This window comes from Cavia porcellus, unplaced genomic scaffold (assembly GCF_034190915.1).
Source record: "Cavia porcellus strain 051 isolate PalLab524CR breed Dunkin Hartley unplaced genomic scaffold, mCavPor4.1 scaffold_16, whole genome shotgun sequence".
NCBI lineage: Eukaryota > Metazoa > Chordata > Mammalia > Rodentia > Caviidae > Cavia > Cavia porcellus.
Window position 1 is genome coordinate 33,670,391 of NW_026947499.1, and position 26,287 is coordinate 33,696,677.

Sequence of the window (26,287 nt, forward strand, 5' to 3'; positions counted from 1 at the left end):
GGGGAGGGGGGGATTGGCTTATCCACTGTGCTCTCTTATCCTGTGTTGTGATCAGATTGGCTTGGGCCTTGACCCCATGCAGCCGCGGCACCCCGCACTGGTCAGGTATCTTAATGGGTTCGGAGAGCTGTAAGACAAGGGACTATGAAGGCTGACCCAAGCCAAGGGGGGAGGGGAGAGCCTGGGCCCAGGATCCCCGGCTTCCCCAAGGAGACTGCTCATCTCTACTCTAGACATTATGTCTCGTTAAAAGGTACGACGTGATGCATCTACGGTAATATGTGGTGAGTGACCACACCAGGCGGCTCAGCTGAATGACAACTACCTGTGTCTGGCAGCAGTCAGTTAAAATACACAGGTACAGGAGGTGAGGATGGCAGGTTGGGGACAGCAGAACAGCATGTAGTCAAGGCGTGTGTGAGGGCTTGCCCTGTGGGTCTAGGACGAACCACATTTCACTTAGGCTGAAGCCTCAGCCTCAAACTCTGCACGACGCAGTCCACGCCTGGACCTCTAGGACGTGACTCCGCTGGAAGCACGAGGCAGGGGGAACCGGCTGCGCGGGCGGAGGTGGGGGTCGGGCCCAGGATCCGCTGGCGCAAGCAGGGGGCACCCACGTCAGGCCTTACCAGGAGGACACCAAGCAATTCCCTCCGTGGTCCTGCCCCCAGAGCAATCAGCCAGTGCGCCCACCCCGATCTAGCCCGGTAGTTTAGGAGGCAGGGCGGCCTCCGGGATTCGGCTAATCGAGGGCCCGCGTTCGAATTCGCGTCCTGGTGCGCCCAATCATAAGACGCCTTTGTGGGTGGGGCAGAGGGCGGGGTCCTTGGCTGGCCAACTGGAGTGCCCAGATCATTTGAAAACGAGGCGGGGGCGGGCGGCGGGCGGCGTTTGCGCTTGCGCTGGGTTTGGCGGCTGCGGGCTGGAGCTGTAGGAGGGCGCGGGCGCGGGCGCACTCGCAAGGGGGTTTGCACCGAGGTACTGGCAGCGCGGCGATGGGGAGCGGCGGCGGTGAGTACCGGCAGGCCCCAAGCAGAGTGAGGTCGCGTGGGGCCGAGGCCCGTGGAAGTTAGGCCCGGGCCTCTGCCACCACAGCGCAAGGCAGTGCGGGACGCCCAGCCTGATTTAAATGCCCACGGCTTCTTCTTGCCGGTATTCTGCAGAGCAAACTATAGTGACTTCTTCGTGGAGTCAGGTGCCTGCGGGACAAGTGGCGAGGATGCACCCTGCGCCACTCACCAGATGCCCACTCCAGCGATCACATCTGGGGGTCCTGGCGCGCTGGAGGGCTGGATCACGAGACATACAATTCACTTGTTATCTGTTCTAGAGCGAGGGAATGAGGAAATTTTTATGGTAACATCCGTATAATCTTTGCAAATGTTTCGCCCTGGGTTTATGTCTGGCTTTGAAGTACGTTTCCTTGCTGGCAGGAAGACCTAAATTGAAGGGAAGCAGCTCCTCGGACAACCTGGGAAGGGATTCACATAGACCGAAAAGCAGTCACTTTCCTCAGAACAGTAAAGATGAGCAAAAAGACGTCAACTTGTAGATGAAGAAACAGGATCTCAAGGTTCCTATCAGAGGACTTTCTTTTTCCCAAGAAATAAGAGATAAAGCTATCTATCTGCCTAGAATGAGGAAGGGGCTGCTGGAGGAGTTGGAACCACTTTGCTGAGTGCAGAGGGCTTGACCTTTAATGTTGGCACCTCTGTGGGTTTAGGTCTTGTCATTGGGATTTGCACTGCCTTACTGGGTAGCCATCAACTCCTCTTTTTACAAAGAAGGTCACTGAAACTCAGGGGCTGTGCAGCCCTGACATCTGCCGAATTGAGCCTCCAGGTCCTTTGCTTTCTTGCAGGGCCAGCCCTCCTAATTGGGGTCCAAAAGCAGATTCTTCAAGCTTGTACGGCATTATTGAACACTATGCTTTTTTATCATGTGAAGCAAAGATAACAGCCAGGATCTTAAGGGTTTTCTTAAGAATGGCTGCATTTTCCCCCTTCTTGATTGTCATGTAGACTCTGGATCAGAAAATTACCAATAGCCAAGTTACCGGGTAACTGCTCTTCACAATGAATATTAAATACTGAACAAATTATGATGTCTTCCAACGTTCATATACATTATTTAATCTTTGGGACAAGTCAGCTCCTTTTGTGGTACAGGGGTAGTAACCATTAAATCATTTTCAGGTATAAGTTTTCACCAAGACTTCTGAGTTTTTTTTTTTTTTTTTTTAAGTGATCCACTGTAGGTGTGCCAAGTGTTTCTGTTACCCTACCAAGCGAAGAATAAGGAAGAGACCCCAAAACCTGTCTATCTTGAGTCTACCAGAAGATGCGCTCTTTCATATTCTAAAGTGGCTTTCTGTTGGAGACATCCTTGCTGTCCGAGCTGTAAGTCACCAGATGAAAGCAATACCAGCGCTGGCATTGATTATATCATCAAGGCCTCAGAATCTTATATGTCACAACAAAACCTTAGCTACAAAGAGGGCAAAGGAAACAAGGTGATATTGTTGATAGATAATTGAAGATGTTCTAATTATAGGACAGCATGCTGACTTACTCATTATAGTGTTTATTTTAACAGAGAAAGTATCCTTTTTTGTTTGTTTGTTTGTTTCTTTGTTTGTTTGTTTTTTGGTACCAGGGATTGAACTCATGATCTCATGCTTGGCAGGCAGGTGTTTATGCCGCTGAGCTAAATCCCCAGCCTGAGAAAGTATCCTTTTATGACAGTAAAGTTTGTGTCCCTTAAGACATATGATAGACTGGGAATGGTGGTGCACACCTATACTCCCATCATCTAGGAGGGTGAATCAGGAGAACTTCAAGTTTGAGACCTGCTTAGGACCTAGTGAGACCCTGTCTCAAAGAGCAAAAAAAATGTATTGCAAAAAATTCTTGAGGATAAATCCCATGTAACATGCAATGCTGAAGTGAACTGGAGGAATTGTTTTGGAACCACACCCTCACTTTGGTGATTTATCCTGGGTTATGCACCAAATTGGTAGGAAATCTCCAATAAGAACCCATTTCCTGGCACCCGAGACTGCCTCCATTATATTTATGATACACTCATGGAACTCATCAGGTTCTTGATTCCCAATAACAATGACAACTTTTGTCATTTAAAATGTTCACCTGTGCTCAGGGTCCTATTCTGAGTGTTTCCTGTGCAGCAGCTGCTGGTCCTACCTGAGGCTACCACCACAGATGTCAGTTTTTTCCTTGAGTCCCTGTGACCTCCACACTCCAGGTAGTGTGCCCACTAGCAAGGGCCTAGGCAGAGAAACACAAGACCACTCTCCTGCCTGTTTCCTTTTAGAGTTGGTTTCCCCAATTCTTTGCAGAGGTTCCACTGTACTTTTTCTCAGTCTAGATGCTTATTCTTTTCTTCTGGGACCATTGTCTTTCTCCTTTTAGAACCTCGGAGAAATTCTTTTCTGAGCTGTGTTGTCTATGCAATATATGTCTGTCTTTGATATATGGAGACTGAATATTTTACTGCTTGAGGTTGGGCAGGAGACAAGATGCCCTGAATCTATGATGTTCTATTTTCAAGAGCCTCTAGGAGCAGGGTTTGGGGAGCAGTCTTTCAGTAATCCCCACTTGGTTTCCATTGCTTTGCAGGTAAACTCCCAACTGAAGTACTTGGTGGATAACCATGCCAGTGTTTGGGCAAGTGCTAGCTTCCAGGAGCTGTGGCCTTCTCCAAAGAACCTGAAGCTCTTCGAAAGGTATCGCTGAACTCTGAAAAACAGATGGCTTGATTTTTTTTTTTTCCCCTGCCTTTCGTCCCTCTTTTGTCTGTGCCCCAAAGCCTGATTCAGAAACTTTTATTGTTGCTGTTTCCCAGGTTATTCACTCATATCCCCAGGAGTGAGTGACCCAGGATTATAGACCTAATCCATAACCGTACCCCATCCAGCAGCCCATGTTATCACCGTTCCGCCGTGCCTGTTATGCTTTTAGAAGGTCTCCCTTGGGCTGTTGCCTATTCCCCTTGACTCAAATGTGAGTCACTTGCCAGTGGAAGCTTTACTCAGCTTTCTTTTACCACCAATTTTCCTACAGTAGGCTTACAGTCCTGTTGCATTTCGCCCACTGGGTGGCCTCACCCACTTGGAGTCATTTCCCCAAAGAGAAAGCTGGAGAGGATACAAGGCCTGCAATCTATGAGCCCAAGGGCCACAACCAGGCCCACTAAGCAAGAGCACTAATGGTTCTAGAGCCTGCTCTTGGAACCAGGGGGTTCAGTTTGTGCCTTCTCATTTACCAAACTGAGAAAACATAATTCAGGAAGGAATCTTTCTAACTATAGTTTGCTTGGGCCTCATCCACTTGAGCTGCCAGAGATCTAGGTAGCTCCTAGAAGTGTACTGTGACCATTTTGCTGTGCCTGTACTTGAACTGCTTCTGGATAAAATATGCATATTTCTTAGAAATATAATCTATGCACCAAATAGGTACCTCATTTATAGTGATTTTTTTTAGTATATTCAAATTATGCAAATATCACCACTAATTTTAGAACATCCTTAGCATTCAAGAGAAATCTTGTACTTGTGACTGTCACTACCTGCCCCTTGCATGTACATTTTCCACATAACTCTTGAAGCCCTAGACAACCCTCAATTTATTTTGTCTCTGGATTTATCTATTCTAGATATGTTGTGTAAATGGGATGATACTATATGGAACTGGCTTCTTTCACAGAGCATATTTTCAAGGTTTATTCAAGTCATAGAATGTAATGGATAGGGGGCTGGGGATTTAGCTCAGTGGCATAAGTGCCTGCCTTACAAGCAGGCAATCGTGAGTTCGATCCCTGGTACCAATAAAAACGAAAAAGACAAAAAAAAAAAAAAAAAAAAAATGTAATGGATAACTGATAGTTCTGTTGCATGAAGATTTTTTTCAATTCATAAAACAAATATCCCAGCTTCCAATGCTTTGGTATATAACCTTTATGGCATTAAATCCTGATGTTTGTGTTCTTAATGTTTTAGGGCTGCTGAAAAGGGAAATTTTGAAGCTGCCGTGAAGCTTGGCATAGCCTACCTCTACAATGAAGGCCGTAAGTCACAACCCCCTTACTATTGACACTTTACACAAGAACCTGCCTTTGACCTTTTTGAGATGTGTACCCAGTATGAGCAATTGAGATTTTAGAGTCAGGGTCTTGCTATGTAGTTTAGGCTGATATTGAATTCTCTTATATAACCCAGGCTGGCCTCAAATTTATAGTAGTCCTCTTGCCTCATCCTCCTAAGTGCTAGCATTACAGGTGTGTGCTGTCATGCTCAGCTTTATGAGCTATTTAGGTAACTCTTCGTGCTATATCTGATGGTCTGCTTTACTGTCACCTCATGATAGCTTATGCCATGAGATGCTTTGTGAGGGGAAATCCATCAATATTTTGACCATAGTTCCCAGAGAGTCATCTCTTGTTTTAGCAAATCCTAAGATTGAATAGAATCTCAGAATGGGAGCTACTTGGACAAGCTGGGCTCCCACCTTCAGTCTAACACTGAGGTCCACCTGTAGACATGGCTTTTCTGTGGTCTGTGGTCTGTGGAACTTTGAGGCAGAGGTACATGCCTGATTCCATAGGAATCAGAAATATAAGAAACTGTGGTTCAATGTAGAAGGCAGGTCAAAGCCAGTCTCATGGTTAGATTCCTCTGCACCCAAAGGCTAGGTGCTCTTCGAGAGATCCTTGTGAAGGCTCTCCTGCTTATCTGCTCAGCACCTCAAGAAATGAGTCCAGGGGCTGGGGATTTAGCTCAGCGGCATAAGCGCCTGCCTTGAAAGCAGGCAGTTGTGAGTTCAATCCCCGGTACCGATAAAAAGGAAAAAGACAAAAAAAAAAAAAAAAAAAAAAAAAAAAAGAAAGAAATGAGTCCACAGTCGTGTTAGCTCAGATTCGAATGCATATGATGATTGGATTATAGCCTTCCATTTTCTTGCCTCTGAAAGATCTGATATCTTGGGCTGGGGAATGTAGCTCAGTGCCAAGAGTGTTTCCATAGCATGCTTGGAGCCCTAGGTTCAATGCCTAGTATCACACCGGAGGAAAAACTTTAATGTTATTTGGGTACTTTATTCCCAGCTACTAGGGAGGCTGAGGCAAGAGTACTGAAAGTTCAAGACCAGCCCAGGCAAATCTTGTCTCAAAAAGTGATAGGGAGTGGGATATTGCTCAATAGTAGAGTATCTTGGATTCAATCCTCAGTACTGTCAAAAAAAAGTCTTAAAAATCTGGTTCCTTAGGGGCTGGGGATTTAGCTCAGCAGCATAAGCGCCTGCCTTTCAAGCAGGCAGTTGTGAGTTTGATCCCTGGTACTGATAAAAAGGAAAAAGACAAAAAAAAAATCTGATTCCTTCCTAGAGATATGCCTTGCTCTTGAATAGCTGACAAGATTTGTGCAAGTGATGGAGCCCTTGAGCAGCCCTCTCCTTCAGGGCCAGGAGAGATAAGATCCTGTGCCCATGCTTTCATCAGATGGCAATTCTCAGATTTCATTCATGTTACTACAGTTTACAGTTTAATGGACTTTTCGTGGTATTGGGTTTTTGGTTATTGTATTTTTTGGGTCTAACTAGGTTGCCCAGCTTGGTCTTGAACTTCTGAATTTCCTACCTCAGCATTGCAAGGAACTGAGATTATCAGCATATGCCCCCCTTGTCTGTTTTCCAGTAGTTTTTAATATATTTACAGAGTTATATATCCATTAAACTTACCTAATTTTAGAACCTTTTGATCCCTAAAAGACCCACTCTCCATTACCCCATTAGCTGGGGGTCAGGCAGCAGTTTCCTGCAGGAAGAAAGATGGGACTGGCTTTGTGGGGAGCACCTTCCCTTGATGTTAGAATCCATGCTTCCAGAAGGACTACAGCAGAGCCTGTGATCACAAAGACAACCTGAACCCAGATAGACTTAAACAGGGGAAGAAAGGAAAGATTCCCTAACCTAGAGGACTTTTCTTTCCTAAAACATGAGCAACTTTTCATAGTGGGTTTGAGCTTTTAGACTGTCCAGAAAATTGGGGAACTTTCTTGATCCCATCTCCCAAAGACATCCCTGGGTTCTCTTCTGTCTGTCCTGCAGTGTCTGTGTCTGATGAGGCCCGAGCAGAAGTGAATGGCCTGAAGGCCTCTCGCTTCTTCAGTCTGGCCGAGCGACTGAATGTGAGCACCTCGCCTTTTATCTGGCTTTTCATCCGCCCGCCTTGGTCTGTGTCTGGAAGCTGTTGCAAGGCTGTGGTCCATGAGAGTCTCAGGGCAGAGTGTCAGCTACAGAGAGTAAGTCCTGGTGAGGGGTAGCATCTGCGAGGCCCGCCACAACGTCTGGGGACATAGGAAAACCCTTGGGTAGACCCTTTTTACCATGTAAAGTTGGAACCCAGAGGAAATAGGGTGTAGAACATCAAGTATAGATGTAATGGAAAGATTGGGGCCTGGAGAGGATGGCAGAATTTTTGTTGAATGTGTTGGCAACTAGAAACTTGGGACTGAGGCCCCATAAAGCAGCCAGAGCTAAAGTCTGATATCAGGGCATGGTTTTATTCATGCAGGATTGAGGGGCTACAGGGGTGGGGAAGGTGCCCCCCAGCAGTTCTGTCCTGGAACTTAACACTTGTTTGTTTTTTCTTTCTTTTAGACTCATAGAGCATCCATACTGCATTGCTTAGGAAGAGTACTAAATCTTTTTGAGGTTAGTCAAGTTGTTCCCTGCACTTGGAATTTTTGCCTGGTTTGATACATTCTGGCTGGGATCCAGGAAGCATATGAGAAGCAGTGGGAGGCATCAAAGGTCAATGCAAACACAAAACCCTGCCCTGAGTGGCCACAAGAGGCTGGGCAGTGAATCCTGGTTCCATCATCACTACCAGAGAGTGGAGGTTATGTGACCTGATTCTTGAATAGTTGTGAGAATTAGATGGGACATGTTTGGAAAGAGGCATAGCAGAGCAAAGCTAGCAGAAACTGAGCAGATAGTGCTGACATGTTTGTGTGATAGCTCTATTAATAATGGACTTCATCTGCTAGGGGATTGGATTATCTACTCTTTATATTTTATTAAGCTTTATGACCACAATGAACCCACTCTGCAGTAGCTTTAGAGAAGATCATAACTTCTCAAGAAAGGAATCCTATGGGAGAATGAGGAGGTGGAGGAGAGCCCAGAGACCAATTGTACTGTCCAGGCTCAGGGCATTTCCTTTGGTAGCAAGAATGAAGGACAGGCTTTCCGTGACCCAGAGTGGAATGAGGGAATCTGCAAGCCAAACCCATACATGAATCTCCACAAAAAGCAGAGTCCCTGAGGCCGGAGGTCCGAGTCTGCACTCTTCCTTGGTTGTCAAGTGGTGTATCTTTAGAGAAGTCATTTCTAATTTGATTTAGTTAACATGTCAGTTATCACAGAGAGTTTGATTGCTTAGGAATGTGGGAGGAGGGATGAAGGAGACTGGTAGAATGAATTAAACGTTGAGACAAAGATAAGAAAACCAGCTGTGTTTCACCTTGCTCTAGGATGAAGAGAAAAAGAGGCAGGCCCGTGACCTGTTTGAAGAGTCTGCTCATCAGGGATGTTTGGCCAGCTCGTACCTCCTCTGGGAAAGTGACAGAAAGACAGATGTGAGTGGACCAAGGTTTGGGGAGAGGAGGAATCATGTTGGCCAAAGGCACAGTCTCAAAACTGCCCTTGGGATGCGACTCTTAGCAAAAGGAAGGATCCTCTCACAGCTTCTGGAAGCTACTGGACAGCAGGCTGCTGTCAGTATCCTCAAAATGCCCACCATTGTTTGGAGATAAACGCTAGGGACCCAGTGCGGTCAGGCACCTTCTGGGGATGGAAGAGGGGACATTTAAGGACTCCATAGGTCATTTCTGAATTCGTCTGACGACACAAAACTATAAAGGCAACTTTTTCTTGTTGACAGATGTCAGATCCTGGACGTTGCCTTCATAGCTTCCGGAAACTCAGGGACTACGCTGCCAAAGGCTGCTGGGAAGCACAGGTGACAAGGGAAACTGGCCTTTCTTCTTAAAACTTTGGGGTAGGACTACCTGGGCTTAAAAAAGGAGACTGAGGAATGTGATGAGATTGGTCCAGGGCTGGAGTTTAATCTTTTACTTCTTTGCTTTTTTTTTTAGGCAGGGGGAAGACAGGGTCTTGCTATGTAGTTTATATTAGCCTTGAATTCACTATGTGGTACAAACTGGCCTCAGATTTGCAACAATTTTCCTGCCTCTGCCTCCCGAGTACTGGGATTACAGGCATGTGCCCACCTGGAGCTGAATCTTAAAGGAGTTTAGCTCTTCAGTATGCAGGGAGAAGACCTCAGAAGTGCCTCATTCATTTCTGCTCATGGCCAGTCTTGCTTGTGCTAATGGGGTATACCTGCTGCCAGAATGTATTCCACCACTCTCGAAAGTTCTCCTATAACTGGGCATGGTGGCACACATCTATAATCCTAGCACTCAGGAAGCTGGGGCAACAGGATCATTGTAAGTTTGAGACCAGCGTGGGCTACTTCAAGGTCAGTCTGAACTGCATAGTGGGACCTTGTATCAAAAAGAAAAAAAAAGTTGTCCTATAGATAATGCTTGTCCTGACAGTGAAAGTCCAAGCTATCAGAAAGCAGAGGCACATGAAGTGCTTTACTGTTCTTGTGAGCAGCTAGCCCTGCTGAAGTCATTTAGCTAGGAAATCAAGGATTTGTTGTTCTCCTTTATCAGACCATCTCCCTTCGCACCTGCAAAGAAGCTTCAGGACAAATAAGTAAGCATCCCTCTGTCTTGCAAAACATGATGAAGGAGACTGGTAGAAGTGTGAACTAGAAGTGTGATAGAAAGTCATCTAGATTAACATGCTAGGGAAGAAATCATAAATCAATAGATGATTGGGTATGGTGGTGCATGCCTGTAAGCCTAGTACTCGGGAAGCTGAGAGAGAAGGATCATTGCAAGTTCAAGGACAGTCTGTGCTACAAAATGAATTCAAGGCCTGCCTGAACTGCATAATGAAACCTTGTCTCAAAAAGAAAAAAAAAAAAAAAGAACAAATAGTTAATATATGTGTCATAAAAACTTCTGTATTCCTATCCAAAAAGATTTACAAGGAATACTACATTTACAAGAAGTGTACTTCTAGCAAGCTGAAAGTAATCAGTAATAATTAAGAGCCTCACGAATAATCAGAGGGCCTTGATAGATTCTCAAAAAAAGGAGAAATAAATACAACTGGTTAAAAAGCAGAGCAAAGCCAGGTGTAGTGGTATGCATCTAAAATCGTAGCCCTCAGGAGGCTGAAGCAAATGGATCACTGCAAGTTTGAGGCCAGCCTGAGTTACACAATGAGTTCAAAGTCAGCCTCAAATACATAGCAAGACCTTGTCTCAAAAAAGTTGGGTGTGGTGGTACATACCTGTTATCCCAGCACTTGTAGGAGGCTGACTGATGCAGGAGCATCACTGAGGGTTCAAGGCCGTCCTGGGCTATAGAATGAAGTCAAGACCAGCCCAAACTGCATAGTTAAACACTGTCTCAAAAAGACATGGCTCAGCAGCGCAAGTGCCTACAAGGTCCTGAGTTTGATTCCTGGTACCAAAAAAAAAAAAAAAAAAAAACAAAACCCAAAAAACAAAATAGAAACAACTCACCTTTAAATGAGATATTTGGAGTTGATTACATTAGCTAATTGATTTTCTTTGTGTTTTTTTTGCGAAGATAGCTAAGTTTTTTTGCGGGGGGCAGGGGGGGGGTACAGGGGATTGAATTCACAACCTCACATTTCCTAAGAAGGCACTTATGCCACTGAGCTAAACCCCGGCCCTAATAATTCTTGACAATATATATTTTTAATGATAAACTTTTGCTGATGAAGATAAAATACATAATTAAAATATATATACTTTTTGCTGGTGAAGATAAAATATATCACTAAAATATATTTTAATGATAAATTTTTGCTGGTCTGTGAGTGGTATAGAAATCAGCACAAGGCTTTCAGAAAGCACTCAGTGGGTATAGCAAAGCCTTTTCCTGTGGACTCCCTGGGTAATAACATAACAAAAGATGAGCAACAAAAATACCCTTAGTGGGAAGATAGATGGAATATGCCTCTAAATGTTTAAGGTGCCTGTAGATGTTTAATTATCTATAGAAAACTTATGTTATTGTTAGGCAAAGAGAAGATAAGTATGTAAGTGGATCCAGATGCATGTAAATGTACATATGTGCATATAGCACATATATGGTAGTATATATGTGTTATACATAAATGTAGAAGAAAATGTATAAAAATGGTTGACAGTGACCACCTGTCTTAAAGGTTGCTTGGCAGGTGAGTGCAAGTGTTGGCCCAAAGGTCTATCACGTACCATTTCATGCAAAAGGAAACTGGAGAGGTTTCCAGTTTGCCTGTGGTCGCACACAGGTCCAGTTTGTGGTTTGGTTTGGGGTGGTGTGGTTTTTTGGTTGTTGCTTTGTTGTTTTTTTTTGTTTTGTTTTGTTCTGTTTGTTTGTTTTCCTTTTTAGACATAGTCTCTCTATATAGTTGAAGCTGGCCTTGAACTCATTATGTAACCTAGACTGGCCTCCCACTCACAATGATTCTCCTGCCTCAGCCTCCTGAGTGCTAGGATTATCTACATACACCATCATGCCTGGCCTTTGCTTTTGTTTTTTTGGCACAAGGCTTCACTATGTTATTCAGGCTGGCCTTGAACTCACCTTGTAGCCCAGGCTGGCCTTAAACATGTGGCATTCCTCTTACCTGAGCTTCCCAAGTGCTGGGATTACACACATGTACCACCATGTCTCTCTTGTGTCCAGATTTTAAAGCTAGATAATCTGAGCTCCCAGCCAGTTCTTTTTTGTTGTTGTTCTTGGTTTTATTTTGTGATGCTGGGAATCAAATCCAGTGCATAGCATGTGCTAGGCAAGAGCTTTACTACTAAGCTACATCCTTACCCTTCTTACTTTGAAACAGGGTCAGTTCCCCAAGCTGGCCTCAAACTTGAGGTCTTCCTGCCTTAACCTTCCCAGCAGCTGAAATTACAGGCATGTGTCACCATACCTGCCTCCCACCTAGCTCTTTCTACTTTGTGGTACATCCTTCCCTGGAGTGTCTTACTTTCACACTGGACTTGGACAGTAACAAGTTATTCACAATGTGAGCAGAAGACTTAAATTCCCCGAGAACCTGTACTAGGGCGAGAAGACAACTCATCCTCCTTTCATTCCTTTAAAAAATTTATCATGTGCTATATTACTTATTCAAAAAAATATTAGCCATACTGTTCCAGAAGGTTGAGAAAGCTTAAGTAGGCAAGTATGTACACTTGTGTTTTCTACCTGAAGTGTTCTTCCTTTTGGAAGTAGACGATCTCATGTCTTTTTGTTCTCAGTTGGCTTTAGCCAAAGCCTGTGCAAATGGAAACCAGCTTGGACTAGAAGCAAAAGCCTGCAGTGAGGTAGTCTGCCAGTTGTTCCAGGCCTCCCAAGCTGTCAATAAGCAGCAGGTCTTCTCTGTGCAGAAAGGACTCAACGACACAATGAGGTGAGACATTCAAGAACCAGAAGGTAGCCCAGCATGGTGCAAGTGGGAGGCCAGCCGTGGGTTCTGTCTCTAATACAGCAAAAGAATAAGCCCAAGGGTCCAAAGCTGTGGCAGAGCAATACCTAAGTCACCTTCGGAGGGCAGTGTGATATTTCACTAACAACTTAGTAGGATTCCTCCATTCTTGTGTGTGCATGTCTAAAACCAGTAATGACTAAGTGTTCAGGACTCTGAGGAATCAATATCCTTGCCACATTATCTTTTTTAAGCCATAGAACACCTTAAAGCATTCTTTCAAAAATGATGGAATGCTTACGCTCAGTTTCTGATGGTGAAACACTACATTTTTGTGGGAATGGGGGGCTTGAAATTAATTCCACAGTCTTGTACAGGTTGAGTTACTAACCCTAAGACCCTACAACATTTTTCGTAACAGCTTATCTTTACAAGCATCAGTATGCTTTGTGAAACTCAGTGACTGACTAGTCCCGGCTGGACCTGGGAAGCTCTGTCCCCTATAATATCTGCTATGACACTTGGTGTGATCTGCATCTTCCTGCAGGGGCTCCAAGGTTAGCAGAAAACAGTTTCACACTAAATCACAGAACATGTTAAAGAGTAAAATGGAAAATGTGAATGAATTTTTTAAACTTGCACATGAGATATCAAATATGTTTTGGATTTATATTGCATAGCCTGTGGCTCCAAGAAAATACTGCCTAGCACCTAATAAACTTATAGTAAACAGAGCAGTTAGCATTTATTTTTTTAAAAATGATTGTCCCTGTAAGAGTTCTGATTTCTTACACACATATACTTGTATTCTGACACCTCTGCTCCCATGGTAATGCCCACAACCGGAGTCCCCTTGCATCCTGGGTGTGTAATTGGAAATCCTCCCATCTGGCCCCCATCTGTCTCACCTCTTCAATTAAAAGGAATAATGCCATCTAGTTCTCTTAGTCTGCAGTTTGTTCATTTTTTTTTTTTGATGTTTTAATTGTTTTTAAAATTGTTATTCATAGCCAGGCATGATAGCACAAATCTATAATTCCAAAAGTCCCAAGTCAGGAAAATCTAAGCTTGAACCAAGTCTAGTGAATTTAGTAATTTTTTAGTAAGATCGCTTCTCAAAATTAAAAAATAAAAAAATGGACTGGGGATATAGCTCAGTGCAAAGGCTCTGGGTTTAATCCCCAGTTATTTGTTTATGTCCATGTAGGGTTTAAGCATAAATTTTTTTAGTGTGTGTTTTTTTTTTTTTGAGACAGGGTCTCGCTGTGTAGTTCAGGCTCACCTTGAGCTCACTTTGTAGCTCATACTGGTCTCGAATTTGCAAGGATCCTCCTGCCTCAGCCTCCCAAGTGCTGGGATTACAGGTGTGAGCCACCACACCTGGCTCAGATTTAAGCATAAATTTAACCATTTTAAAGTAGTTTGATCGGGCCGGGGATATATAGCTCAGTGGCATAAGCACCTGCCTGGCAAATGTGAGGTCATGAGTTTGATCCCTGGTACCAAAAATAAAATAAAGTAGTCTGATTGAGAAGTCAGATTATTAAGCTCCTTAGGCTGTTCAGAGTCCTGGCAGGTTTAAACACACACACAATCTTGCATGCTTTTCCTCTTAGGAATAAGTAGAGGCTTGTCTGACCCCACTCACCTATCAGTCCCTCACTTATGCTATCTCCTTCCTTCCCACCACTTCTGAATATACTTCTATCTTCTACCCTGGACCCTGTCTCTCTTGTCTCCTGCAGAGTCTTTCATTATCACTATTCTTTTTTCTCCCTGCTTTTAAGGAAAGTGTCCCCTTTGTTCAGAAAGATGTTAACCATATTTGAATATTCTTGCAGCATTCTCTTGGTTGTTTGTGGCCCAGATCCTTGGGTTTAGCCCTCTGGTAGAGAGGAACCACATCTGTCAGTCCTCAGGTATCAGTCAGGTTGCTGAGTTAGACCAGCAGCACTCTAGTCCAGGGTCTCAGTGCTTGCTGTAGTGGGATTTTTGGCTCTTTGATTTCTTGCAGAATGCTGTTACAAATGAGGGGGTAAGGGAGGATAGGGAAATGGGAAAAAAAAGAATCAAGTTGTATCATACAGGTATAAATTCTCTATGATTCACTTGATCATTATATATACCTAAAATGTACCAGTAAAATCTGGTTGGAAACTGGAAAATGAATGAATGAATGTTTTAAGTAACCTGGGTGGCATTCTTTCCACAGGTACATTCTGGTTGACTGGCTGGTAGAAGTTGCCACTATGAAGGACTTTACGAGCCTGTGCCTTCATCTGACAGTGGAGTGTGTGGACCGGTACCTAAGGAGGAGGCTGGTGCCCCGGTACAAGCTCCAGCTGCTGGGCATCGCCTGCATGGTTATCTGTACTCGGTGAGAGGCCTATTGGTCCAGCCAGCAGGGCTCATGTTTGAATGTGTCGGCTCTTCTTGGAAGTCACTGTCCTTGCTGTGCTAGTGGCTAGTTTGTAAGGGAAATAAATCTTAAGGATCCCATCTAGCTCACAGGTGGGGATAGCAGAATTGACTCTTTGTGTGGCCATTATGCAGGTACTTGTGTCGAGGCAGCTTATCTCAATATATGGTTTCAAATCTCAGAGCATGAACTCAAACAGGTGCAGTCTGAACTACACTTTCCCTGGCTCCTGAGGGGATGGTGCCAAGGAGGGACACAGTTAACTGTGTTTCTCCTCTTTGGTCTTCAGAGAAGAGCCAGAGATACAGCTCAGCAGCTTTGCACTTGCCTGCCTAGCAAGTGCAAAGTTCAGAGTTCAATTTCTAGTACCAAAAATATCAGAAAAACAAACAAAAAACGAGTCCACAGAGAAAACTGTCTCTGAGGTTGGAGTTTTCTAGTTTTGCTAAACCAGCATAAGCCAACACTTCCAGTAGGAAGTACATTCCAGAAGCACTAACCTTGGCAGGGAGGCTTAGTGAGTAAGCAGTAGGTTTGGCTGTACTTGGCAGTGATGTTAACTACAGAGATTTATTTCTGTCTTGCATAGTAGACAAAGGATCTAAGGTCACTGGGATATTTTATTTCCAGAAGTCATGAAGGAACTGTGGTTCCCATCTCGCTCTCTGCCACCTCCCAATGGCTGCCTTTTTCCCCACGATGTGCCAAAGCTGCTGCATCCACTTTCCTAAGCAATTTAGTCACAGTTGCCATGTCTAGCCAAAACAGAAACTGTAACCCCTCTGGACGACTCTGTGCCAGCTCAAAGAAGCATAGTAACACAGAAGGGAATGAGGAATTTAAGGTCAGTGAACAGACCCTGCCATACCCAGAGCCCCCTTCCAGCACCCAGGTCTTCCAGCACCATACCAGGTGTTCTGACTGGAGATGCTGTTGAACAGGTGAGGCTGCTGCCTCCCTGCATGTAACAGCACAGTTACATCATCGCATTCTCAGACCCAGTTACTGGGCTGCAGACAAACAGATTGTAACTTCTGGAAATGGTTTTAAAGGCTGAGATGTGCAGCTCTGCTCTCAAGGTAGCACTACACCTATCTTCACTCGCCCATATCCCCCATCTCCACCTTAGACATCCCCTCTTTGGGGCATGTGTTACCTTTGTGCTGGGAGCTCTATTCCTTGTCCTTTCTGACCTATCAAGGCAATGATAAAATATGCAAACTCTAGAGACCCAGACAAGTAGCAGATAAACTGGCCATGATTCATTCTCACCAGGGAGATCATCTTAAAGGCCTCTGGAGGAGTAGGATGTTCCATGATGGTTGGTACTGTCAGATAGTAGTGTCCCAGGCACCCCCTATCTCAAGGACAATCAGAATTCCTGTGGCCAGCTGCCATGTTGCATACAGACTTTCAGATAACACCTAGGCCCTTCATCTCCAAATCTTGGGTCCAATGGCTCACTTATCTTTGAGTTTAAATTGTTTATACTCTAACTGATAGACACTGTCAAAAAATAGGGTGATACAAAGAATTTGAGCCTGGAAATAAAAAGTTCAAGACTAGCCTGGGCAATTATCAAGACCCTACCTCAAAATTTAAAACAAATTTTTGAGACAGGATTTTGCTGAGTTATCCAGGCTAGGCTTGAACTTGTAATTCTCTTGCCTTAGCCTACCAAGTGCTAGTTACAGACATGGGGTATGACTCCTGACATCAAAATAAAAAAAATTTTTTGAAGGGCTGGAGTTGTATCTCAGTTATGGAGTACTCACTTAACATATATAAAGCCCTGTGTTCAATCCTCAGTACTGCACTCAAAAATTAAAGTATAGTCTAGGAGTACCATTTAATAGTAGACAATTTGTCTAATGCATGCAAGGTCTTGGGTTTGATCTCTGGTAGCACCAAAAAACAGAAAAGTCAGGTGTGGTGGCACATGCATGTAGTCCCAGCATTCAGGAAGCTGAGGTAGGAAGATCACTGTAAGTTCAAGGCCAGCGTGCACTACATAGCAAAACCCTGTCTCAAAAAAAGAAAAAAAAAGCAAATCCTTGTCTCTAAAGTCATTAGGAAAACTGAAAGACAGAGTCATTCATGGAGTCTTTTGCAGAGATAGGTGTGTGTCTGATCAATAGCCATTTCTTCCCACTCTGCCTCTGTCCAGGCTCAAATCTTTTCTTTTCAGCATCTTCTGACCATCACTCTTTTTAAGGTTTCTTATTGACCACAGACAGCTAAGTTCATTGTATAACCTCTCTTTGGTACTAAAGCTCAAAGTCACAGTGCTTTCCTTACCTTGAGGCCTCCCTAGAGCCCTGGGCTGCCCAATTTGTATCCTGCCTAAGGAGATGGACTTGGAGCTAAGACCCCATCTCCATGCTCCAGGTTCATCAGTAAAGACATCTTGACAATTCGAGAGGCTGTGTGGCTCACAGACAACACCTATAAGTATGAGGACTTGGTGCGAATGATGGGAGAGATCATCTCTGCCCTGGAAGGGAAGATTCGAGTAAGTGGGGGTTTCTTCTTTTTGGTCCCAGGGATTAAACTCATGACCTAACGCTTGCCAGATAGGCACTTATGCCACTGAGCTAAATTCCCTGCCCAGTGGGGGTTTCTTTTGTCTTCCTGCATCGATCTTGGGGGGAGTAAGAAGACATCCAGCTTTTCTGCTCTGGAAGATCCTGTAGTGACCCAAGGTCAGCTGTCTGTGCCATGTCCAAAGCCATAAGCAAGAATCCATGGCTGCAGTGCATCATCACATACCTTGATACCCTGAATGAGGACCAAGTACCTGCTGGGCTGTTGCTTGTTGTGTCGTTAGTGGAAACAAGCCCACATCTACCTTCTCCTTTTATCCAGATCCCCACTGTGGTTGATTACAAAGAAGTCCTGCTGACACTGGTCCCCATGGCACCCAGAACTCAACACCTGTGCAGCTTCCTCTGTGAGCTCTCCCTACTGCACACCAGCCTGTCTGCCTACACCCCAGCCCACTTGGCCTCTGCGGCTCTGCTACTGGCCAGAGTGATGCATGGGCAGAGTAAGGAGTGGCCCCTCTAGGGGATTGCTGGTGGCAAGGAAAGTCTCCAAACAGGAGAAGGGTGGTGGGGCAACAAGAAATTTGTATCCTACACATAGTGGCATTTGACTGTAATCCCAGCACTTCTAAGAGGCTGAGATGAGTGGATTATAAGTTTGAGTCCAGCCTGAGCAACAGTGATTTACTGAGACCATGTCTAAAACTAAAATTTTCAAAAGGACTAGGGATATAACTCAATGTGAAGGTCCTAGGTTCAAGCCTTAGTATTATAGGCGGTAAAAGAAAGTGCTCATCCCTTCAAAATGGGCCAAAGGCAGCCTAGGATTGGGAGATGGGAGATGGAGATGGTGCTAGTTTAAGTATTTTCCAAATTTTTTACAATATGCATGTTCTATTTTGGGACTTGTCAAAGCCATTTTAAAGAACTGCAACTTTGAGATCCCAGAACATAACCTACAGATTCATGGAGTGGGACTGGTCAGACAACCATTGCATTCCTGGCCTGCTTTGCTCCCTAGCACAGCCCTGGACCACTCAACTGTGGGACCTCACTGGGTTCTCCTGTGAAGACCTTATGCCCTGTGTCTTGAACCTACATAAAAAGTGGTAAGTCTGAGACAGCAAGTCAAGGTGATGTATACCTGTAATCCACCCTCCCACCCCCTGCAAAGTAAAAGTCTAGAGGTGTAGCTCAGTAGGGTTTTTCAACCCCCAAGACATTTAAAAAAAAAAAAAAAAAAAAAGTAGATCTGTAAAGAAATGTGCGCTCTGGTCAGATCTTGCCAGGCACAGGCTCAAGTTCCATTCAGCCCTTTGTGTCTTCATGTGATAGCTCTCAGTGCACAGATCTTTCCTCGGTGAATTTCATACAAGAAACATCTTTCAAGTTGTCTTTTTAAAATTTCAGGGCCATGCTTCATATATTTTTGTCACAGTTCACAGAATTTCACACGTTTTTCACATGGAGCTTCTAATTGAGGAAGTAGAAGCCAGCAGGCAAGCAGACCCTCACTGCTAAGCGCCATCTGTGCCTGTCTGCTGCCCACCCCACTTGCTCATGCTTGTGCTCCAAACCTCCGTGTCCTGCTGCCTCCTTGTCCTCCCACCTTATCTTCTTGTGGGAGTGCTGAAAGGCCAGAATACATCCTAGACAAGGTGTCAGGTTGTAAAGGACCTAAAAGAAGAAGAAACTTGGTGGAGGATACTGGTATTTGGGAAGACCAGGGTTCCCCTAAAGAAAGTACTAAGGCAAAGGGGGGCAGTTTGTGCAGATCAACAGTACTGTTGGTTTGGGACATATGGGCTGAGTTTGCATCTGGCTATTACTGGCTCCTTAATTTCTCTTGAACTTTGCTTACAACTTGCTTCTCCATTTCTCAGCTCCCCTCATTCCCTTGGGCCTTCCTTCCAAATCCTACCGCTTTCTCCTGCAGGACACCCTGCCTCAGTCTGGTTTTCCTATCCCCTACGCCATCCTGAGAGACCAAGTAGTTCGGGCTTCCTGTTGCTCCTCAAATTCTCCCCCAAGGAGACTTAACCACTTCTAGATTTAGACCACATCTAACTCTTGATCTTTACCCCAGCCCAGATCACCTTGCCACGGTGTCTAAGCCAATTGCCCTCATTAGCCTGGTTGAGCATTCCCCTTCATGTTGTATTTGGTGGTTGGTGGTTGAGGCCTAGTCATACTGGCAGAGGCCAGGACCAGCCTATTTCTGCTTCTTTATCCCTGCAGCCTGGCAGCTTTTATGTGTGACACTTGACACTCTTTACACTTATACGCTGTAGGATCTGCTCCTGTCAGTACACCAGATGTGCACTCCAGGTGTTCCTCAAACTAGTTATGTTGACATTCAAGATTTAGTATCACAGTTGAGAACGTTTATTTATAAAGTCAGCTTTTTGTTTTTCTGAGACACAGTCTTGCTATGTAGTTTAGGCTGGCCTTGAACTTGCAGTGGTCCTCCTGTCTCAGCATCCCAAGTGTTGGGATTACAAGAGTATACCACTAAGCTCAGCAGAACTAAGACTTTCTTCCTTTTTTTTTTAGAATAGTTTTTTTAAAAAATTGCACAATTTGAGCTGGCTGGTGGCACACTCTTGTAATCCCAGCACTCAGGAGGCTGAAGCAGGAGGATTGTTGCAAGTTTGAGACCAGCCTGGGCTACAAAGTGAGCTCAGGGCCAACCTGAACTGCATAGAGACACCTTGTTTCAAAAAAGATTTAAAAATAAATAAATTGCACAACTTAATCGGCCTTTAGTGTATTCACAAAGTTGCACGGTCATCACAACCAATTTTATTTATTTATTTTTTTACCCTCGACTTGTAAGAATGGAATCACAACCAATTTTAGAACATTCTTACCACCCCCAAAGAAACTTCTTAGATATTACCTTCCAATTCTACCCAATTCCCTCAGCTCTTGGCAACCATTTACTGCGCTTTTTGTCTCTGAATTTGTCTGTTCTGGACAGTGTATATAAATGTAGCCATATGGTAAGTAGCCTTTTGTATCTAGCTTCTCTTACTGAGCATCATGTTTTCCATGTATATCAAACCTTCATTTTTTTTAACTGCTGTGTGAATGGACCACGTTTTTTTAATCCACTCAGCCACTGATGTATGTATGTTGTATGTTGTTTCCACCTTCTGGCTATTGTGCATGGTGATGCTATGAATGGTCTGCTGTGAGTTTCTGTGTGGACTGTGTTTTCATTTCTTAGGTGTAAACTCCTAGGAGTGGAATGACTGGATCATATGGATACTGTCTAACTGCTTGATGCACTGCCAAAATACTTTCCAGACTGACTACACCATTTTGTGTCCTCATCGTAGGGCAGGTTTTGAAAGCTCGTCCCCTCCACTTGAGGGAGCAAACTAAAACTGGGTTGGGGTGCCTCACATGTCTACCTCTGTGTCCATTTCCAGCTTCCATGACGACGCCCCCAAGGACTACCGGCAAGTCTCTCTGACTGCTGTGAAGCAACGATTTGAGGACAAGCGTTATGAGGAAATCAACCAAGAAGAGGTACCTCCCCCTCCCTGGCCCCGGGGTGTCTGAGTGGGGTGCAGGGTGGGATCAGGGTTCTTCAGCCTCACCCACAATGCCTCTTCCCTCTTGCTGTTTCTGGCTTCCCTAGGTGCTGAGCTACAGCCAGTTGTGTACAGCACTGGGAGTAAAAGAAAGCCCAGAGCCTGCATCTTTCCTCAGTTCAGGGGAGATCTGCCCTTTCCTCAGCTCTCCCTCTGAGAGGAGAACAAAGCGGTGAGTACCCCACCGCTACCCCCAGGGCCACTCTGTGGGTGTGCAGGGTAGTGCTGCAGCCAAGGGCTGGATTCTTTCACTGATGCCTCAGCTGTCTGAGTTCCACATGGGTGAACTGCTCTTGATCCCAGGCAGCTTGACCCTGGATGTATTCTTGAGCTCCACTGCCTTCAGCTCTCCTTTTTCAGAGGTGCCTGTCCCTTTTGCTTTATCCTGGTTCCCTTTGAGGGAAAATGGTTCTGAGCACAGTGGATCCTGACTTAGGCCCTGGCCTTGCCTGTGCTATCCCGAGGCAGTTTCCTCCATGGAGGCTGCTGTCACTCCTAACACTTGAGTTGCAGCCTGATTAACTTCTCTCCTTCCTCTTGTGTCCTCCCTCTTTTCCTGTGTGTATTCCTGCTTATTCCTATCACATGTGCTCTTTTTCTTTTTGGGGGGCTGAGGGGAGGATTGTGGTGTGGTATGGAGTAATGTCTCACTATATAGTTCAGATTGGCCTTAGACTCACTACATAGCCCAAGCTGTCTTTGAACTCATGGTAATCTTCCTGCCTCCATCTCCCATTCCCATCTCTCTCATCTCTGCTCTCACTGTATTTCCTGGAGTAACTGTTCCTCCCCACATTTTCCATCTGAAGAATTCCTGTTGATTCTGCAAAGCCCAGATGGACAGGACCTTCTCTGTGCTGCTGACTCTTCCTCTGTAACTCCTCAGCACCTTCTGTGCCCCTAGCTTCCTGAGAGGGGTCACTGCATAGTTGAGACATTCTTGCTACATCAGGGCCAGGCAGGTCTACTTCCATGAGTGGGTGGGGAATACACCCCTGGTCATAGACCCTTGAAGTCCAGGGATGCCCCAAAGAAGCAGCTGATAAACAGCCCAAGCCACTCCCATGATTCACCATAGCATTGCCACAAGGTTGAATATGGGTGATGTGAGTCCACCTGAGAAGACCACCACTTATGTCCTACTCTGCAGATGATAACCTGACTATGCATGGATGGGGTCACCCACAGGGGAAGACCAGACAGACATACATCTATACCTTGGCAGGTGGAATTCTTGGCCCTACCCCATACCTAGTCTCACTGTGTTAAACTGCTTCCCAGCAGACCCCATAGTACTATCAGTCATTTAAAGGGACCTTGTATACTGAGGGTATACTGAGGTAACTTTCCATCCCCAAACTCAGGAAGCAGAAAGGCTCAGCAGCAATGGTGGCTTCTCCTAAAAACAGGCCCATACTCCAGCTTCAGCCCTGATTCCAGGTGGCAGAGGGCCCAGCACTCCTTGGGGACAGTCCCAGCATTGCCTACATCTTCTGTGACCACACCCTGGAGGATGACTGGCCTAAGTCCTTCTAGCTGACTAGGTTAAGGCAGAGTTGACACCCAGTCAAAGCCCGCCTCCAGGCCCACACTAGTTCTAGCTTCACTGGCATTCTCTACCTAGCACATTCTTCCAGAGCACATGGGAGGGCCCTGGGGTAAGCAGATGTTTGAGGCCAGTGTTTAACTGGAGCTTCCTGGCTTTCCCTACATCACAGAAAGCGGGAGAACAGTATTCAGGAGGACCGAGGCAGCTTTGTCACCACACCCACTGCTGAGCTGTCCAGCCAAGAGGAGACATTGCTGGGCAGCTTCCTCGACTGGAGTCTGGACTGCTGCTCTGGTTATGATGGTGACCAGGAGAGTGAGGGCGAGAAGGAGGGTGACGGTGAGTGTATAGCAGAAGGACATTGCATAGGAGGTGCCTTCTACTGAGTGTCTCCTGCACCCAGCAATTGAGGTCTGGCCTTAGCCAATTGGTACTATACCCTCACCTAGGAGATCTTGTCCCAACCCAGAGGTGTGAGAGTAGACCCCCTTAGATTCTAGCCCTTAGGGTGGGAATGGGGATTACTGCCACTTCACAGGGAGACCTGTGTCCAGTTCCAGCTGGGTCTGTGTTGCTGGAAGGCCCTCTTAGGACAGGGAGGGACAGGGACCCTAGCTGGAGTTCCTAATTAGATCTTTCTAGAGGATTGTTGAGTTGTATCCACACATTTTACATAAGCTCCTCACCACCCCCTTTAGACTGGAGGAGTCCTATCCCCAGTGTCCTAAAAAACAAACTCCACCTTGGGCAGATTCTTTAGCCTTTTCCAGTTGCTTCATTTTGTGTCTACTCAGGGAGAGTAAGTTACATAGCCAGTTGCCCCCTTCCACTGCCCTCCTACAATGAGAAGCATATCTTCCTCAGTTTCAACTGAGTGATAGAAGGGACCACGGCCAAGTAAGGGATATTTGACCAGGTGCAGGAGGCTGTATATTGTCTTGGCTGTAAGCCACAGTCTGGTCTACCCACATCCTAACTGGGCAGAGAGGGTTACCTCTGATGCTTGGGCTGTGGCATGACCTCTGCCATTCCAACATTTCCCACAGTGACAGCTCCCAATGGTGTCCTCGATGTCACTGTGGTCTACCTAAACCCAGAACAGCACTGCTGCCAGGAATCAAGTGATGAGGAGGCCTGCCCAGAGGATGAGGGATGCCAGACGCCAGGCACTCAGACACCTCCAACGCCAGGGCCCAGGCCGATTCTCTGCAAGAGGAAGCCTGGCAAGGACATCATGACCTCAGGGTACTCCTCTGTCAGTAGCACAAGTCCCACAAACTCTGTGGATGGCAGCTCAGGGGACCCTCCACAATCTACCTCAGTGCTGTCCCTGGGCAGCGACTCCAACACACATCCTTGCCACCATCAGGCCAAGAAGCCATGTTTACAGTGTCGTCCCCCAACCCCCCCAGAGAGTACTCTTCCCCAGCGACAAGTGAAACGACAGAATCTATCTACTCACAGTGATGAGGACATGAACTTGGGCTTCCTGAAGCTGTGACTGTGTGTTAGTGTGTCTGTTGCAGTGAATGTTTACCAAGGAGGGCTGCTGTTCTGCTAGGATGGGTAGAGATACCACAGGTGAGAACTGTATAGATCTGGGGGGGATCCACAGAACAGAGGGTAACTTGTGGGTATGGAGTTTCTCCAAGGGATTCCTGTGCAAGCCCTCAGAAAGTCTTATCAATGTGAAAAATCAACTCTTAGGAAAATTATGCCTCAAACTAGTCATACCATGCCAAGTGAAACCCACCTCTCTGTACTTCCTGTGTCCCACTGTCTTGAAAATTAAACCTGTATTTGTTCTGGTCTTCTCAGCTTCACAGAGCTCCATGCCAGAAGCTGACAGCGTTCACACACACAATGCATGTGGTCCAGGTATCCTGCCACAGCTTGAGTTCCTGGCTGGCATCTCCCTGGTTTTGGATCTCAGCAGGTATTCAATGCTGTACACTCAGCCACGTTGGCCTGCATCAGATATCTACTCCTCTCTGGACAGTCAGCCTCATGGCAAGGGTACCTGTGTCCTTAGACATCTGTGTGGACTGTGCCATGACTACCAGATGTGGGAACCACATTCCCTCCCTCTGGCATACTCTGTCCCTCTTCCACAGTGTTTGTCTGTGTCTCTGTGGTATTCATATGACATTTTTCTTTGCACTGAATTTCTGGGCCATTTTTTTCCCATTTCTAGATTTCTTTAAACATGAGAACAAAGTTAACATTTAAAATAGAGGTATTAAAGCAAGAGATGAAAAAAAAAAGCAAGAGATGGTCAGCATTATTTAGGCTCAACTAAAAAAAGAAAATCTGACAGCCTTTCCATGCTATCCTGGTACCTTGTTTCTACTTTTGTTTATTTGTTTGGGGTGTTTTGTTTTTGTTTCTCTGGTTTTTTTTGTTTTGTTTTGTTTTGTTTTTGTTTGTTTTCAATACTGGGATTGAACCCAGAGTCCCCACTGAGCTACATTCGTAACTCTTTTGAATTTTTTTATTTTTACAAAGTGTCACTAAGTTGCTCAGGCTGGGCCTGAATTTGTAATCCTCCTGCATCAACTTCCCAGAGTGTTGGGATTACAGGTATGTACTACCTTGCCCTGCTTATCCTAGCACTTTTTATGCAAAAAGGTTTTTCCCAGAGGTTAGCCAGAAAAAATTCAAGTCATCTGTAATATCTGAGGTGAGCAAGAGACAGAAGAGCAGCCAGAAGATTTGCCTTTGACTGAATCCAACTGTAGATCTACTGTGAATTCTGTGGGGAACAAAGCAGATCTGCCTTTCCTTTTGTGGAGCTGGATCACTGCCTCACAAGAGACAGGGCTGGGGATATAGTTTAGTGGTAAAGCATTTGCCTACTATGCATTAACCCTTGGCTTGTGAGCCTTATAGGAAGCACCCCAAACACTGCCTGGGGAGTCTGGAAGGTCAGTCACAAATACATCAGCTCTGCTAGGGTGCACTCTTATTTCCTCTTGAATGTAACAAAGAACCAGTGGCTAAATGCTTTTGAACCAGGGACATACAGGGAAGGGGGGAAGTTGACTCAGTGTTCACTTTGCTTTGTGCTTGTGTGTATGTGACTGTGTCCATGGCAACTGTCTTTGCTACTGTAAGAAAATTCTAACCAAGTCAGGTGTGGTGGTGCACACCTAACATCCCAGCACTCAGGAAGCTGAGGCAGGAGGATCATTGAAAGTTTGAGACCAGCCTGGGATACCAAAGTGAGCTCAAGGCCAGCCTGAACTGCATGCTGAAACTCTATCTCAAAAATGTTTAAAAAACCAACCAATCAACAAACAAAAAAATACCCTGGCTGGGGCATGGTGGGGATGAGGCCCCAGGTAATGGAATTGTAGACCTGTCCTGACTTCCCCTGGGTGTATGTGAGCCTGTTCCTCATCTGTAAGATGGGGCAATAATACCTACCTCACAGGGGTGTTGTGAGGATTAAATGTATTGACAGTTGCACACTGGTGATAACTCATCACTTAACTGTCTTGAGTCTTGTCTATGGTCTCTGTGAACAAGATTTCTACTCCAGATGGACTTAATTCTCTGCTTTCTCCCAGCCTGCACCTATA

The 26,287-nt window shown here is 45.4% G+C and overlaps 1 protein-coding gene across 1 annotated transcript; it reads left to right on the forward strand.

Moving 5' to 3' along the window:
* The first annotated feature begins 859 nt into the window (after positions 1 to 859).
* On the forward strand, positions 860 to 26,174 carry Ccnf (cyclin F). Its single transcript, XM_003478486.5, has 17 exons — positions 860 to 1,011; positions 2,245 to 2,399; positions 3,639 to 3,745; positions 5,018 to 5,085; positions 7,122 to 7,315; positions 7,674 to 7,727; positions 8,549 to 8,653; positions 8,959 to 9,036; positions 12,430 to 12,581; positions 14,809 to 14,973; positions 17,404 to 17,527; positions 17,881 to 18,061; positions 18,580 to 18,667; positions 20,993 to 21,092; positions 21,205 to 21,329; positions 22,876 to 23,045; positions 23,753 to 26,174. The coding sequence occupies exons 1-17, from the start codon at positions 996 to 998 to the stop codon at positions 24,205 to 24,207; spliced, it is 2,337 nt and encodes a 778-aa protein (XP_003478534.1). The 5' UTR covers positions 860 to 995; the 3' UTR covers positions 24,208 to 26,174.
* The last annotated feature ends 113 nt before the right edge of the window (positions 26,175 to 26,287 follow it).

Coding starts and splice junctions, on each gene's coding strand:
- Ccnf (XM_003478486.5), top strand. Junction 8,654..8,958: donor AAAGTGACAGAAAGACAGAT/GTGAGTGGACCA, acceptor TCTTGTTGACAG/ATGTCAGATCCTGGACGTTG. Junction 12,582..14,808: donor GGACTCAACGACACAATGAG/GTGAGACATTCA, acceptor TTCTTTCCACAG/GTACATTCTGGTTGACTGGC.